Source organism: Salmo trutta, chromosome 13 (assembly GCF_901001165.1).
Source record: "Salmo trutta chromosome 13, fSalTru1.1, whole genome shotgun sequence".
Classification (NCBI taxonomy): domain Eukaryota; kingdom Metazoa; phylum Chordata; class Actinopteri; order Salmoniformes; family Salmonidae; genus Salmo; species Salmo trutta.
The window spans coordinates 87044274-87057183 of NC_042969.1; the positions used below are offsets into that span (position 1 = coordinate 87044274).

At 40.5% G+C, this 12910-nt stretch overlaps 1 protein-coding gene across 2 annotated transcripts in view; it reads right to left on the bottom strand.

Annotated features, from left to right (window-relative positions):
- Positions 1-1563: 1563 nt before the first annotated feature.
- Positions 1564-12910, bottom strand: part of arrb1 (arrestin, beta 1) — a 54750-nt gene continuing 43403 nt past the window's right edge. The window contains exons 12-16 of one of the 2 annotated variants that reach the window (XM_029773883.1): positions 8594-8677; positions 6033-6056; positions 5757-5827; positions 5582-5630; positions 1564-2298 (exon numbers count right to left, since the gene is read on the bottom strand). In XM_029773883.1, the coding sequence (XP_029629743.1) occupies positions 2193-2298; positions 5582-5630; positions 5757-5827; positions 6033-6056; positions 8594-8677 (334 nt within the window). In that variant the 3' untranslated portion in view covers positions 1564-2192. Of the gene's footprint in view, positions 2299-5581; positions 5631-5756; positions 5846-6032; positions 6057-8593; positions 8678-12910 lie in introns of both variants that reach the window. The other variant, XM_029773882.1, reaches the window with a different exon arrangement.

Sequence of the window (12910 nt, forward strand, 5' to 3'; positions counted from 1 at the left end):
ACCACTTTACAATAGTACATCTATATCTTTTAGGGGGGGGGGGTTAGAAGGATTACTTTATCCTATCCCAGGTATTCCTTAAAGAGGTGGGGTTTCAGGTGTCTCCGGAAGGTGGTGATTGACTCCGCTGTCCTGGCGTCGTGAGGGAGATTGTTCCACCATTGGGGTGCCAGAGCAGCGAACAGTTTTGACTGGGCTGAGCGGGAACTGTGCTTCCTCAGAGGTAGGGGGGCCAGCAGGCCAGAGGTGGATGAGCGCAGTGCCCTCGTTTGGGTGTAGGACCTGATCAGAGCCTGAAGGTACGGAGGTGCCGTTCCCCTCACGGCTCCGTAGGCAAGCACCATGGTCTTGTAGGCAAGCGGCACCACAAAGACCAAGGAGCTCTCCAAACAGGTCCGAGACAAAGTTGTGGAGAAGTACAGATCAGGGATGGGTTATAAAAATATCAGAAACTTTGAACATCCCACAGAGCACCATTAAATCCATTATTAAAAAATGGAAAGAATATGGCACCACAACAAACCTGCCAAGAGAGGCCGCCCACCAAAACTCATGGACCAGGTAAGGAGGGCATTAATCAGAGAGGCAGCAAAGAGACCAAAGATAACCCTGAAGGAGCTACAAAGCTCCACAGCGGAGATTGTAGTATCTGTCCATAGGACCACTTTTAGCTGTACACTCCACAGAGATGGGCTTTATGGAAGTGTGGCCAGAAAAAAGCCATTGCTTAAAGAAAAAAATGAGCAAACATGTTCAGTGTTCGCCAAAAGGCATGTGGGAGACTCCCCAAACATATGGAAGAAGGTACTCTGGTCAGATGAGACAAAAACGTAGCTTTTTGGCCATCAAGGAAAATGCTATGTCTGGTGCAAACCCAACACCTCTCATCACCCAGAGATCACCATCCCCATAGTGAAGCATGGTGGTGGCAGCATCATGCTGTGGGGATGTTTTTCATTGTCAGGGACTGGGAAACTGGTCAGAATTGAAGGAATGATGAATGGCACTAAATTACAGGGAAATTCTTGAGCAAAACCTGTTTCAGTCTTCCAGAGATTTGAGACTGGGAAAGAGGTTCACCTTCCAGCAGGACAATGACCCTAAGCATACTGCTAAAACATCAATTGAGTGATTTAAGGGGAAACATTTAAATGTCTTGGAATGGCCTAGTCAAAGCCCAGACCTCAATCCAATTGAAAATCTGTGGTATGACTTAAAGATTGCTGTACACCAGAGAAACCCATCCAACTTGAAGGAGCTGGAGCAGTTTTGCCTTGAAGAATGGTCAAAAATCCCAGTGGCTAGATGTGCCAAGCTCATAGAGACATACACCAAGAGACTTGCAGCTGTAAGTGCTGCAAAAGGTGGATCTACAAAGTATTGACTTTGGGGGGGGGGGTGAATAGTTATGCACGCTCAAGTTTTCTGGTTTTTTTGTCTTATTTCTTTGTTTCACAAGAAAAAATATTTTGCATCTTCAAGGTGGTAGGCATGTTGGGTAAATCAAATGATACAAACCCCCCAAAAAATCTATTTTAATTACAGGTTGTAAGGCAACAAAATAGGAAAAATGCCAAGGGGGTAAATACTTTCACAAGCCACTGTATAACAGAGTCCTTAATGGTGACTGTTCAGTCCTAATGAAGCCATGTATAACAGAGTCCTTAATGGTGACTGTTCAGTCCTAATGAAGCCATGTATAACAGAGTCATTAATGGTGACTGTTCAGTCCTAATGAAGCCATGTATAACAGAGTCATTAAAGGTGACTGTTCAGTCCTAATGAAGCCATGTATAACAGAGTCCTTAATGGTGACTGTTCAGTCCTAATGAAGCCATGTATAACAGAGTCCTTAATGGTAGTGTATTTATCACAACTTTGTGCTGCTTTTAGCAAGACCTCCTCCTCCATGTCCATACTCCAAGGTCTACTCCCCTCAAACCACACCACGCCTAGGCCTCAAGGTCCACCCCCCCTCAAACCACACCTAGGTCTCATTTCCTCTACACTTTCTCTCTAACATCCTTGCTGTATGGAGAAGACGAATGTGAACAAGAACAGGACAACGGCACCACTGTGAGTGTGTTTAAAAGGTCTCCCTGGACTCTAAAGGGTCTCCCTCTCTCCTCCAGTCACAGTAGCTCCTCTGTACCACAACACAGGAACAACACAGCAGCTTCCATCTCCCTCGTCTATCTGTGGTTCAGCTTGGGAGAGTCTGTACCCTCCTCATCCTCATCGTCTTTCGCTCCGATCAGCCGCTGCCGCGCAAAATCCTCAAAGATGATGTCATCGTCGCTGGAGAGAGTAAACTCAGTTAGTCAGGATCCAGAACTACACTTTAAGTGCATTAATGATTGATGGCAGACAGAGGGAGACATTTTGATTCATAGCAGACGGGGAGACATTTTGATTCATGGCAGACGGGGAGACGTTTTGATTTATAGCAGACGGGGAGACATTTTGATTCATGGCAGAAGGGGTGACATTTTGGTTCATGGCAGACGGGGAGACATTTTGATTCATAGCAGACAGGGGTGACATTTTGGTTCATGGCAGACGGGGAGACATTTTGATTCATAGCAGACGGGGAGCCATTTTGATTCATAGCAGACGGGGAGACATTTTGATTCATAGCAGACGGGGAGCCATTTTGGTTCATGGCAGACGGGGAGACATTTTGATTCATGGCAGACGGGGAGCCATTTTGGTTCATGGCAGACGGGGAGCCATTTTGATTCATGGCTAAACATTTGTTTGGTAAACTGTATTAGACCAGAGATGGTTGGTAAAGTGTACTAGATCAGATGTTTAGTAAAGTGTATTAGATCAGATGTTAGTGAAATGTATTAGATCAGATTGTTCAGTAAAGTGTATTAGATCAGATGTTCAGTAAAGTGTATTAGATTAGTTGTTTAGTAAAGTGTATTAGATCAGATGTTCAGTAAAGTGTATTAGATTAGTTGTTTAGTAAAGTGTATTAGATCAGATGTTTAGTGAAGTGTATTAGATTAGAGACTATACTGTTTAAGCAGTTATAAAGCTCACAGTCCTTCATAACTCTTTATAACCAATTCATATTGCATTACACATAGGTGGTTGAAAAAGGGGTGAAATCAAGATTACCACACAATTATTTTTGATTGTTTATTTACTGTAGGCCTATGGTCAGCTCAGCAAACGTCTTAGCTTATTCTGTTGTTGTTGTTGTGTTGTTATTGTTGACGTTATTTATTTCGGTATTCAATCCGATCGCGGAGTTGGACAATGCACCATTTAAAAGTTAATTTTCCCACTGAACCCGACATACAGTATTGCAGCATTTACTGTGAATGTGGCCTTCAGCGAACGCAAGAACATTGCCTTTTAAAACGTGCATTGCGGACAAACGCATTTTGGATTGAATCCTGGCCACAGTCATTTACAGACAGTACAAAGGGCGTAGAAACACGTCAGCACATCACGTCTGAAATGGTATTGTCAGCAGATCATGATACAGGTCCATCAACAACACTAATGCTTCTAACAGCCTGAGAGCTACAGAAACCTGCAACATGGATACATTTCTTTCCTGCTGTCAGTCATATAAATGGCCATAAAAAAAAGGGGGGATTGAAACGATAAAGAGGTGTGCTGGGAGAAACAACATTACATTGAAAGACATTGAATATTGAATGTATTATTCATAATTGGGCATATATGCTGGTTAATGTGCATGGCCAGAGATGGGCTGTTAGGCTGCATGGCCAGAGATGGGCTGTTAGGCTGCACGGCCAGAGATGGGCTGTTAGGCTGCACGGCCAGAGATGGGCTGTTAGGCTGCACGGCCAGAGATGGGCTGTTAGGCTGCACGGCCAGAGATGGGCTGTTAGGCTGCACGGCCAGAGATGGGCTGTTAGGCTGCACGGCCAGAGATGGGCTGTTAGGCTGCACGGCCAGAGATGGGCTGTTAGGCTGCACGGCCAGAGATGGGCTGTTAGGCTGCACGGCCAGAGATGGGCTGTTAGGCTGCACGGCCAGAGATGGGCTGTTAGGCTGCACGGCCAGAGATGGGCTGTTAGGCTGCACGGCCAGAGATGGGCTGTTAGGCTGCACGGCCAGAGATGGGCTGTTAGGCTGCACGGCCAGAGATGGGCTGTTAGGCTGCATGGCCAGAGATAGGCTGTTAGGCTGCACGGCCAGAGATGGGCTGTTAGTCTGCATGGTCAGAGATGGGCTGTTAGGCTGCATGGCCAGAGATGGGCTGTTAGGCTGCACGGCCAGAGATGGGCTGTTAGGCTGCACGGCCAGAGATGGGCTGTTAGGCTGCACGGCCAGAGATGGGCTGTTAGGCTGCACGGCCAGAGATGGGCTGTTAGGCTGCACGGCCAGAGATGGGCTGTTAGGCTGCACGGCCAGAGATGGGCTGTTAGGCTGCACGGCCAGAGATGGGCTGTTAGGCTGCACGGCCAGAGATGGGCTGTTAGGCTGCACGGCCAGAGATGGGCTGTTAGGCTGCACGGCCAGAGATGGGCTGTTAGGCTGCACGGCCAGAGATGGGCTGTTAGGCTGCACGGTCAGAGATGGGCTGTTAGGCTGCACGGCCAGAGATGGGCTGTTAGGCTGCATGGCCAGAGATGGGCTGTTAGGCTGCATGGCCAGAGATGGGCTGTTAGGCTGCATGGCCAGAGATGGGCTGTTAGGCTGCATGGCCAGAGATGGGCTTTTATAGAGAGGAAATGAAACAGGAGGAAGTGAAGCCATGTTTTATTGACGAGGACAAGTGGTGCAGCAGGCAGTAAGCAGCAGGCAGAAGGCAGCAGACGGTAAGTAGAAAGCAGCAGGAAGTAAGCAGCAGGTATAAGTAGCAAGTAGAGGCAGTAAGCAGCAGGCAGTAAGCAACAGGCAGTAAGCAAAAGGCAGTAGTTAGCAGGCAGTAAAGCAACAGGCAGTAAGCAGCAAGCAGAAGGCAGTAAGCAACAAGCAGCAAGCAGAGAGCTGTAAGGAGCAGGCAGTAAGCAGAAGGCAGTAAGCAGAAGGCAGCAGGAAGTAAGCAGCATGTATAAGTAGCAAGTAGAGGCAGTAAGCAGCAGGCAGTAAGCAACAGGCAGTAAGCAGCAAGCAGAAGGCAGTAAGCAACAAGCAGCAAGCAGAGAGCTGTAAGGAGCAGGCAGTAAGCAGAAGGCAGTAAGTAGAAGGCAGCAGGAAGTAAGCAGCGGGTAGTAAGTAGCAAGTAGAGGCAGTAAGCAGCAGGCAGTAAGCAACAGACAGTAAGCAAAAGGATGTAGGCAGCAGGCAGTAAAGCAAAAGGCAGTAAGCAGCAGGCAGTAAAGCAAAAGGCAGTAAGTAGCAGGCAGTAAGCAGCAGGCAGCAAGCAGAAGGCAGTAAGCAGCAGGCAGTAAGCAGCAAGTAGAGGCAGCAGGCAGTAAGCAGCAAGCAGCAGGCAGCAAGCAGAAGACAGTAAGCAGCAGGCAGTAAGCAGCAAGTAGAGGCAGCAAGCAACAAGGGCCAGTATGTCAGAGTATCAGACAGATAGACAAACAGGCTGACTGTGTTATAGTCTGTTAAACTATCAGACAGACCAAGTGGTAGAGCTTCTTACTTTGTGTCAAATTCTATCAAGTTTGTGTCTATTGGCGCCTCGTCTGCAGCTGAAATACAATTAATGGACCATTATAATTCACCATTTTAAACCAAGAAAAGTTTTGTTGATCGACTTGATACAGAAAGACATTGAAAACTTGTGAACTGAAAACACTGCATGTGTAGAAACATACCATCTCTGTAGATTGCATCTTCGATTGGTTTGGGATGCATTAACGTAAAGGGGAGCTCAACATGGACGTCGCTGGAAAAGAAAATGAAACTGTATGTAGATGATTGATGTATGATGAACAAACGAGTTTATAAATTAGCATTTCGATGTAGTATTATATGTTACATCTTGTATTATTATACTAATATTACAGTCTGCTCTGTATAAACACGTACACTACAACTCCAGCCACCAATATTAGCATGCGACATGTCATTACAGAAACATCTATGTTTACCTTGTTGCAAGATCTCCTAAGAGTCTGAAATCAATGAAACATTGTCAGTTTTTTTTTATTTTTTTACCTCAGACAGCAATACAGTAACATAACTATAGAATTAGGAATTAGAATACTAGAATGTACCATTAACCTTCTTATGATGACATAAAAGGTCAGCCATTTTGGTAAGGGAGTTGGTAAGCCAGTGATCAGCCAGTGCCGAGATAAGGTATTGTGTAAAACATTTGAATTTTAAAATGATCTTCACAATATGTTTGTTTGCTCTATGTTGGTTTTTCGTAAATATGGATTTGTAATTTTGTATATTATATATTGCATGTGTTTGATGTATTTATGCAGGGCTCATCCGTAAAATAAATCCTAGTCTCAGGATGACTTCCCTTTTAAAAACAAAGATTAATAAAAAAAATGTAATTAATTAATTAATAGCTAGCCAGACAGTTTAAGTAGAATGATTCCAATAATTTTTTCCAATTAACTGCCAATATGCCAACATTCCATACAAACAATGCAGTCAATCCACAGCGATACACTGGCTGACATCAGTTGATGAGAGGACTTTATTCAGTCTGTATCGCTGAAGCGTTACAGATTGCTCGATCGAAATATGAAGATAATTTACTGATGGAGCCGACATATGCACCGTTTACGTAAACGTAGTCTCCACTAAAGAGGAATCATTGCCTTTAAATTTCAATCACGCTGTAACGCTGAATTTCCATGATACGGATTGAATAGAGCCCTAAGACAAGTTGTAAATGCAGCAAGTACTGATATTGCATCACATTATAACATTTGCAGCTTTCCAAAAAAACAACATTGAGACATTTATGGTCTGTTTACATATATTTTAGAGGCTATTAATCCAGAAAATGTGTGTAAAACCTGTGTAACCTGTGTAAACTGTGTAAACTTTATAATTATACGACAATAATTCTACTACACCGTTTTTATATACCACATGCCTTACTTATTTTCCTGCATAAGTTAAATCAGGAAATGCACCACCTATTAAACTGGTTTGGATTTCTCCCTGACCACAATGGCTGCCATTTTCAAACCATTCTAGAACTTTGAGAGTTAATGACAATTCCCCTCTAGTAATTTAATAGGATGTCTTTGAACATAACCCTAACTCGCAGACACCAATAAAATAGGGTTACGGTTATTAGGCAAAATTAACATACTGGTTCACAAACACCTAGATGTATGTTTAAACCCTAACACCTAGATGTATGTTTAAACCCTAACACCTAGATGTATGTTTAAACCCTAACCCTAACACCTAGATGTATGTTTAAACCCTAACACCTAGATGTATGTTTAAACCCTAACACCTAGATGTATGTTTAAACCCTAACACCTAGACGTATGTTTAAACCCTAACACTAACACCTAGATGTATGTTTAAACCCTAACACCTAGATGTATGTTTAAACCCTAACACCTAGATGTATGTTTAAACCCTAACACCTAGGTGTATGTTTAAACCCTAACACCTAGATGTATGTTTAAACACTAACACCTAGATGTATGTTTAAACCCTAACACCTAGATGTATGTTTAAACCCTAACACCTAGATGTATGTTTAAACCCTAACACTAACACCTAGATGTATGTTTAAACCCTAACACCTAGATGTATGTTTAAACCCTAACACCTAGATGTATGTTTAAACCCTAACACTAACACCTAGATGTATGTTTAAACCCTAACACCTAGATGTATGTTTAAACCCTAACACCTAGATGTATGTTTAAACCCTAACACCTAGATGTATGTTTAAACCCTAACACCTAGATGTATGTTTAAACCCTAACACTAACACCTAGATGTATGTTTAAACCCTAACCCTAACACCTAGATGTATGTTTAAACACTAACACCAAGATGTATGTTTAAACACTAACACCAAGATGTATGTTTAAACCCTAACCCTAACACCTAGATGTATGTTTAAACACTAACACCTAGATGTATGTTTAAACCCTAACACCAAGATATAGGTTTAAACCCTAACACCAAGATGTATGTTTAAACCCTAACACCTAGATGTAGGTTTAAACCCTAAATCTAACACCTAGATGGATGTTTAAACCCTAACACCTAGATGTAGGTTTAAACCCTAACACCTAGATGTATGTTTAAACCCTAACACCTAGATGTAGGTTTAAACCCTAACACTAACACCTATATCTATGTTTAAACCCTAACACCTAGATGTAGGTTTAAACCCTAACACTAACACCTAGATGTATGTTTAAACACTAACACCTAGATGTATGTTTAAACCCTAACACCTAGATGTAGGTTTAAACCCTAAATCTAACACCAAGATGTATGTTTAAACCCTAACACCTAGATGTAGGTTTAAACCCTAAATCTAACACCTAGATGTATGTTTAAACCCTAACACCTAGATGTATGTTTAAACCCTCACACCAAGATATAGGTTTAAACCCTAACCCTAACACCTAGATGTATGTTTAAACCCTAACACCTAGATATAGGTTTAAACCCTAAATCTAACACCAAGATGTATGTGTAAAGTGCATACCCGCCTCGAGACACAACAAGCTTCACTTTGACTTTGTAGGATACGATGATACCCAGGATCTCCTTGTTGGCTCCTTCTCTTAACCTGTCGATGGGACAAAAACATCTATAAAAAAATCACTGACTGACATCTTCTGATTATCACCAAGCCCTTCATTCACCAGCTGGGATTGTGGAAACTGGTGGGTTTGTGGAAGCTGGTGGAATTATGGAAGCTGGTGGGATTGTGGAAGCTGGTGGGATTGTGGAAGCTGGTGGGATTGTGGAAACTGGTGGGGTTGTGGAAGCTGGTGGTATTGTGGAAGCTGGTGGGATTGTGGAAGCTGGTGGGGTTGTGGAAGATGGTGGGGTTGTGGAAGCTGGTGGGATTGTGGAAGCTGGTGGGATTGTGGAAGCTGGTGGGATTGTGGAAGATGGTGGGGTTGTGGAAGCTGGTGGGATTGTGGAAGCTGGTGGGATTGTGGAAGCTGGTGGGGTCGTGGACGCTGGTGGGATTGTGGAAGCTGGTATGGGTTGTGGAAGCTGGTGGGATTGTGGAAGCTGGTGGGGTTGTGGAAGATGGTGGGGTTGTGGAAGATGATGGGGTTGTGGAAGCTGGTGGGGTTGTGGAAGCTGGTGGGATTGTGGAAGCTGGTGAGATTGTGGAAACTGGTGGGGTTGTGGACGCTGGTGGGATTGTGGAAGCTGGTATGGGTTGTGGAAGCTGGTGGGATTGTGGAAGCTGGTGGGATTGTGGAAGCTGGTATGGGTTGTGGAAGCTGGTGGGATTGTGGAAGCTGGTGGGATTGTGGAAGCTGGTAGGATTGTGGAAGCTGGTGGGGTTGTGGAAACTGGTGGGGTTGTGGAAGCTGGTGGGATTGTGGAAACTGGTGGGATTGTGGAAACTGGTGGGGTTTTGGAAGCTGGTGGGATTTTGGAAGCTGGTGGGATTGTTGGTGAGATTGTGGAAACTGGTGGGATTGTTGTATACAGATATGAACTGTGTAATAGGAGAAAATATTGGATGACGACATCAAGACAATAATAGGGTCAATACACAATATGTCTGAAGACAGCGAGCATAACTCCAGCTTTTATCCCTCCACAGTGGGGGAAACCTTAACATGACACAGCAGAGCACCCCCACACCATCACACCTCCTCCACCATGCTTCACGGTGGGAACCACACATACGGCGATCATCCGTTCACTACTCTGCGTCTTACAAAGACAAATCTCAAATTTGGACTTATCAGACCAAAGGACTGATTTCCACCGGTCTAATGTCCATTGCTCGGGTTTCTTGGCCAAAGCAAGTCTCTTCTTCTTATTGGTGTCCTTAGTAGTGGTTTCTTTGCAGCAATTCGACCATGAAGGCCTGATTCACACAGTCTCCTCTAAACAGTTGATGTTGAGATGTCTCTATTACTTGAAGTCTGTGAAGCATTTATTTGGGCTGCAATCTGAGGTGCAGTTAACTCTAATGAACTTATCTTCTGCAGCAGAGGTAATTCTGGGTCTTCCTTTCCTGTGGCGGTCCTCATGAGAGCCAGTTTCATCATAGTGCTTGATGGTTTTTGCGACTGCACTTGAAGAAACTTTCCAAGTTCTTGAACTTTTCCAGATTGACTGACCTTCATGTCTTAAAGTAATGATGGACTGTCGTTTCTCTTTGCTTATTTGAGCTGTTCTTGCTATAATATGAGCTTGGTCTTTTACCAAATAGGGCTATCTTCTGTATACCACCCCTACCTTGTCACAACACAACTGATTGGCTCAAACACATTAAGAAGGAAAGTTAACAAATTAACAAGGCACACCTGTTAACTGAAATGCATTCCAGGTGACTACCTCATGAAGCTGTTTGAGAGAATGCCAAGAGTGTGCAAAGCTGTCATCAAGGCAAAGGGTTGCTACTTTGAAGAATCTCAAATATAAAATATATTTTGATTTGTTTACTAAATTATTTTTTGGTTACTACATGATTCCATATGTCTTATTTCATAGTTTTGATATCTTCTCTATTATTCTACAATGTACAAAATAGTACAAATAATGAAAAACCCTTGAATGAGTAGGTCTGTCCAAACTTTTGACTGGCACTGTATTATAGTATAGTATAGTATAGTATAGTATAGTATAGTATAGTATAACAGTATTGTATAGCACAGCATTGTATATGCTAGAACAGTATAGCATCGTATATAATGGTATAGTATAGTATAGCAGCATAGTATAGTATAAAAGTAGAGTATAGTAAAGCATAGTATATAATAGTATAGAATAGAATAGTATAGTGTCCCATAGTATAGAATGGCATAATATGACATAGTATAGAATAGTATATTATAACATAGTATAGAATAGTATAACATAGTATAGAATAGTATATTATAACATAGTATAGAATAGTACAACATAGTATAGAATAGTATATTATAACATAGTATAGAATAGTATATTATAACATAGTATAGAATAGTACAACATAGTATAGAATAGTATATTATAACATAGTATAGAATAGTACAACATAGTATAGAATAGTATAACATAGTATAGAATAGTATATTATAACATAGTATAGAATAGTACAACATAGTATAGAATAGTATATTATAACATAGTATAGAATAGTATATTATAACATAGTATAGAATAGTATAACATAGTATAGAATAGTATAACATAGTATAGAATAGTATAACATAGTAGAGAATAGTATACCATAGTATAGTATAGTATAACATAGTATAGAATAGTATAACATAGTATAGTATAACATAGGATAGAATAGTATTGTATAACATAGTATAATATAACATAGGATAGTATAACATAGTATAGAATAGTATAACATAGTATAGTATAACATAGTATAGAATAGTATAACATAGTATAGTATAACGCAGTATAGTATAACATAGTATAGAATAGTATAACATAGTATAGTATAACATAGGATAGAATAGTATTGTATAACATAGTATTGTATAACATATTACAGAATAGTATAACATTGTATAGAATTGTACAACATAGTAGAGAATAGTATACCATAGTATAGTATAACATAGGATAGAATAGTATTGTATAACATAGTATTGTATAACATATTACAGAATAGTATAACATAGTATAGAATAGTGTAGTATAACATTGGATATAATAGTATAGTATAGCAAGTATAGTATAAAATAGTATAGTATAATATAGTATAGAATTGTATAGTATAACATAGTATAGAATAGTATAGTATACCAGTATAGTATAACATAGTAAAGAATAGTATTAGTAAATAGTAAAGAATAGTATAGTATAACATAGTAAAGAATAGTATAATATAACACAGGATTGAATAGTATAGTATAACATAGAATAGAATAGTATTGTATACCAGTATAGTATAACATAGTAAAGAATAGAATAGTATAGTATAACATAGTATAGAATAGTATATTATAACATAGTAAAGAATAGAATAGTATAGTATAACATAGTATAGAATAGTATAGTATAACATAGTAAAGAATAGAATAGTATAGTATAACATAGTATAGAATAGTATAGTATAACATAGTATAGAATAGTATAGTATAACAGTATAGTATAACATAGTATAGAATAGAATAGTGTAGTATAACATAGTTTAGAATAGTACAACATAGTATAGAATAGTATAGTATAACAGAGTATAGAATAGTATAGTATAACAGTATAGTATAACATAGTATATTTATTTATTTATTTATTTCACCTTTATTTAACCAGGTAGGCAAGTTGAGAACAAGTTCTCATTTACAATTGCGACCTGGCCAAGATAAAGCAAAGCAGTTCGACAACATACAAAAACACAGAGTTACACATGGAGTAAAACAACATACAATCAATGATGCAGTAGAAAAAAATAAGACTATATACAATGTGAGCAAATGATGTGAGATAATGGAGGTAAAGGCAAAAAAATGCCGTGGTGGCAAAGTAAATAAAGTATGGCAAGAAAAAACACTGGAATGGTAGATTTGTAGTTTGAAGAAAGTTAAAAGTTAAAATATAAATAATATGGTGCAAAGGAGCAAAATAAATTAAATAAATAAATACAGTAGGGGAAAAGGTAGTAGTTTGGGCTCAATTAAAGATGGGCTATGTACAGGTGCAGAGATCTGTGAGCTGCTCTGACAGCTGGTGCTTAAAGCTAGTGAGGGAGATAAGTGTTTCCAGTTTTAGAGATTTTTGTAGTTCGTTCCAATCATTGGCAGCTGAGAACTGGAAGGAGAGACGACCAAAGGAGGAGTTGGCTTTAGGGGTGACCAGAGAGATATACCTGCTGGAGCGCGTG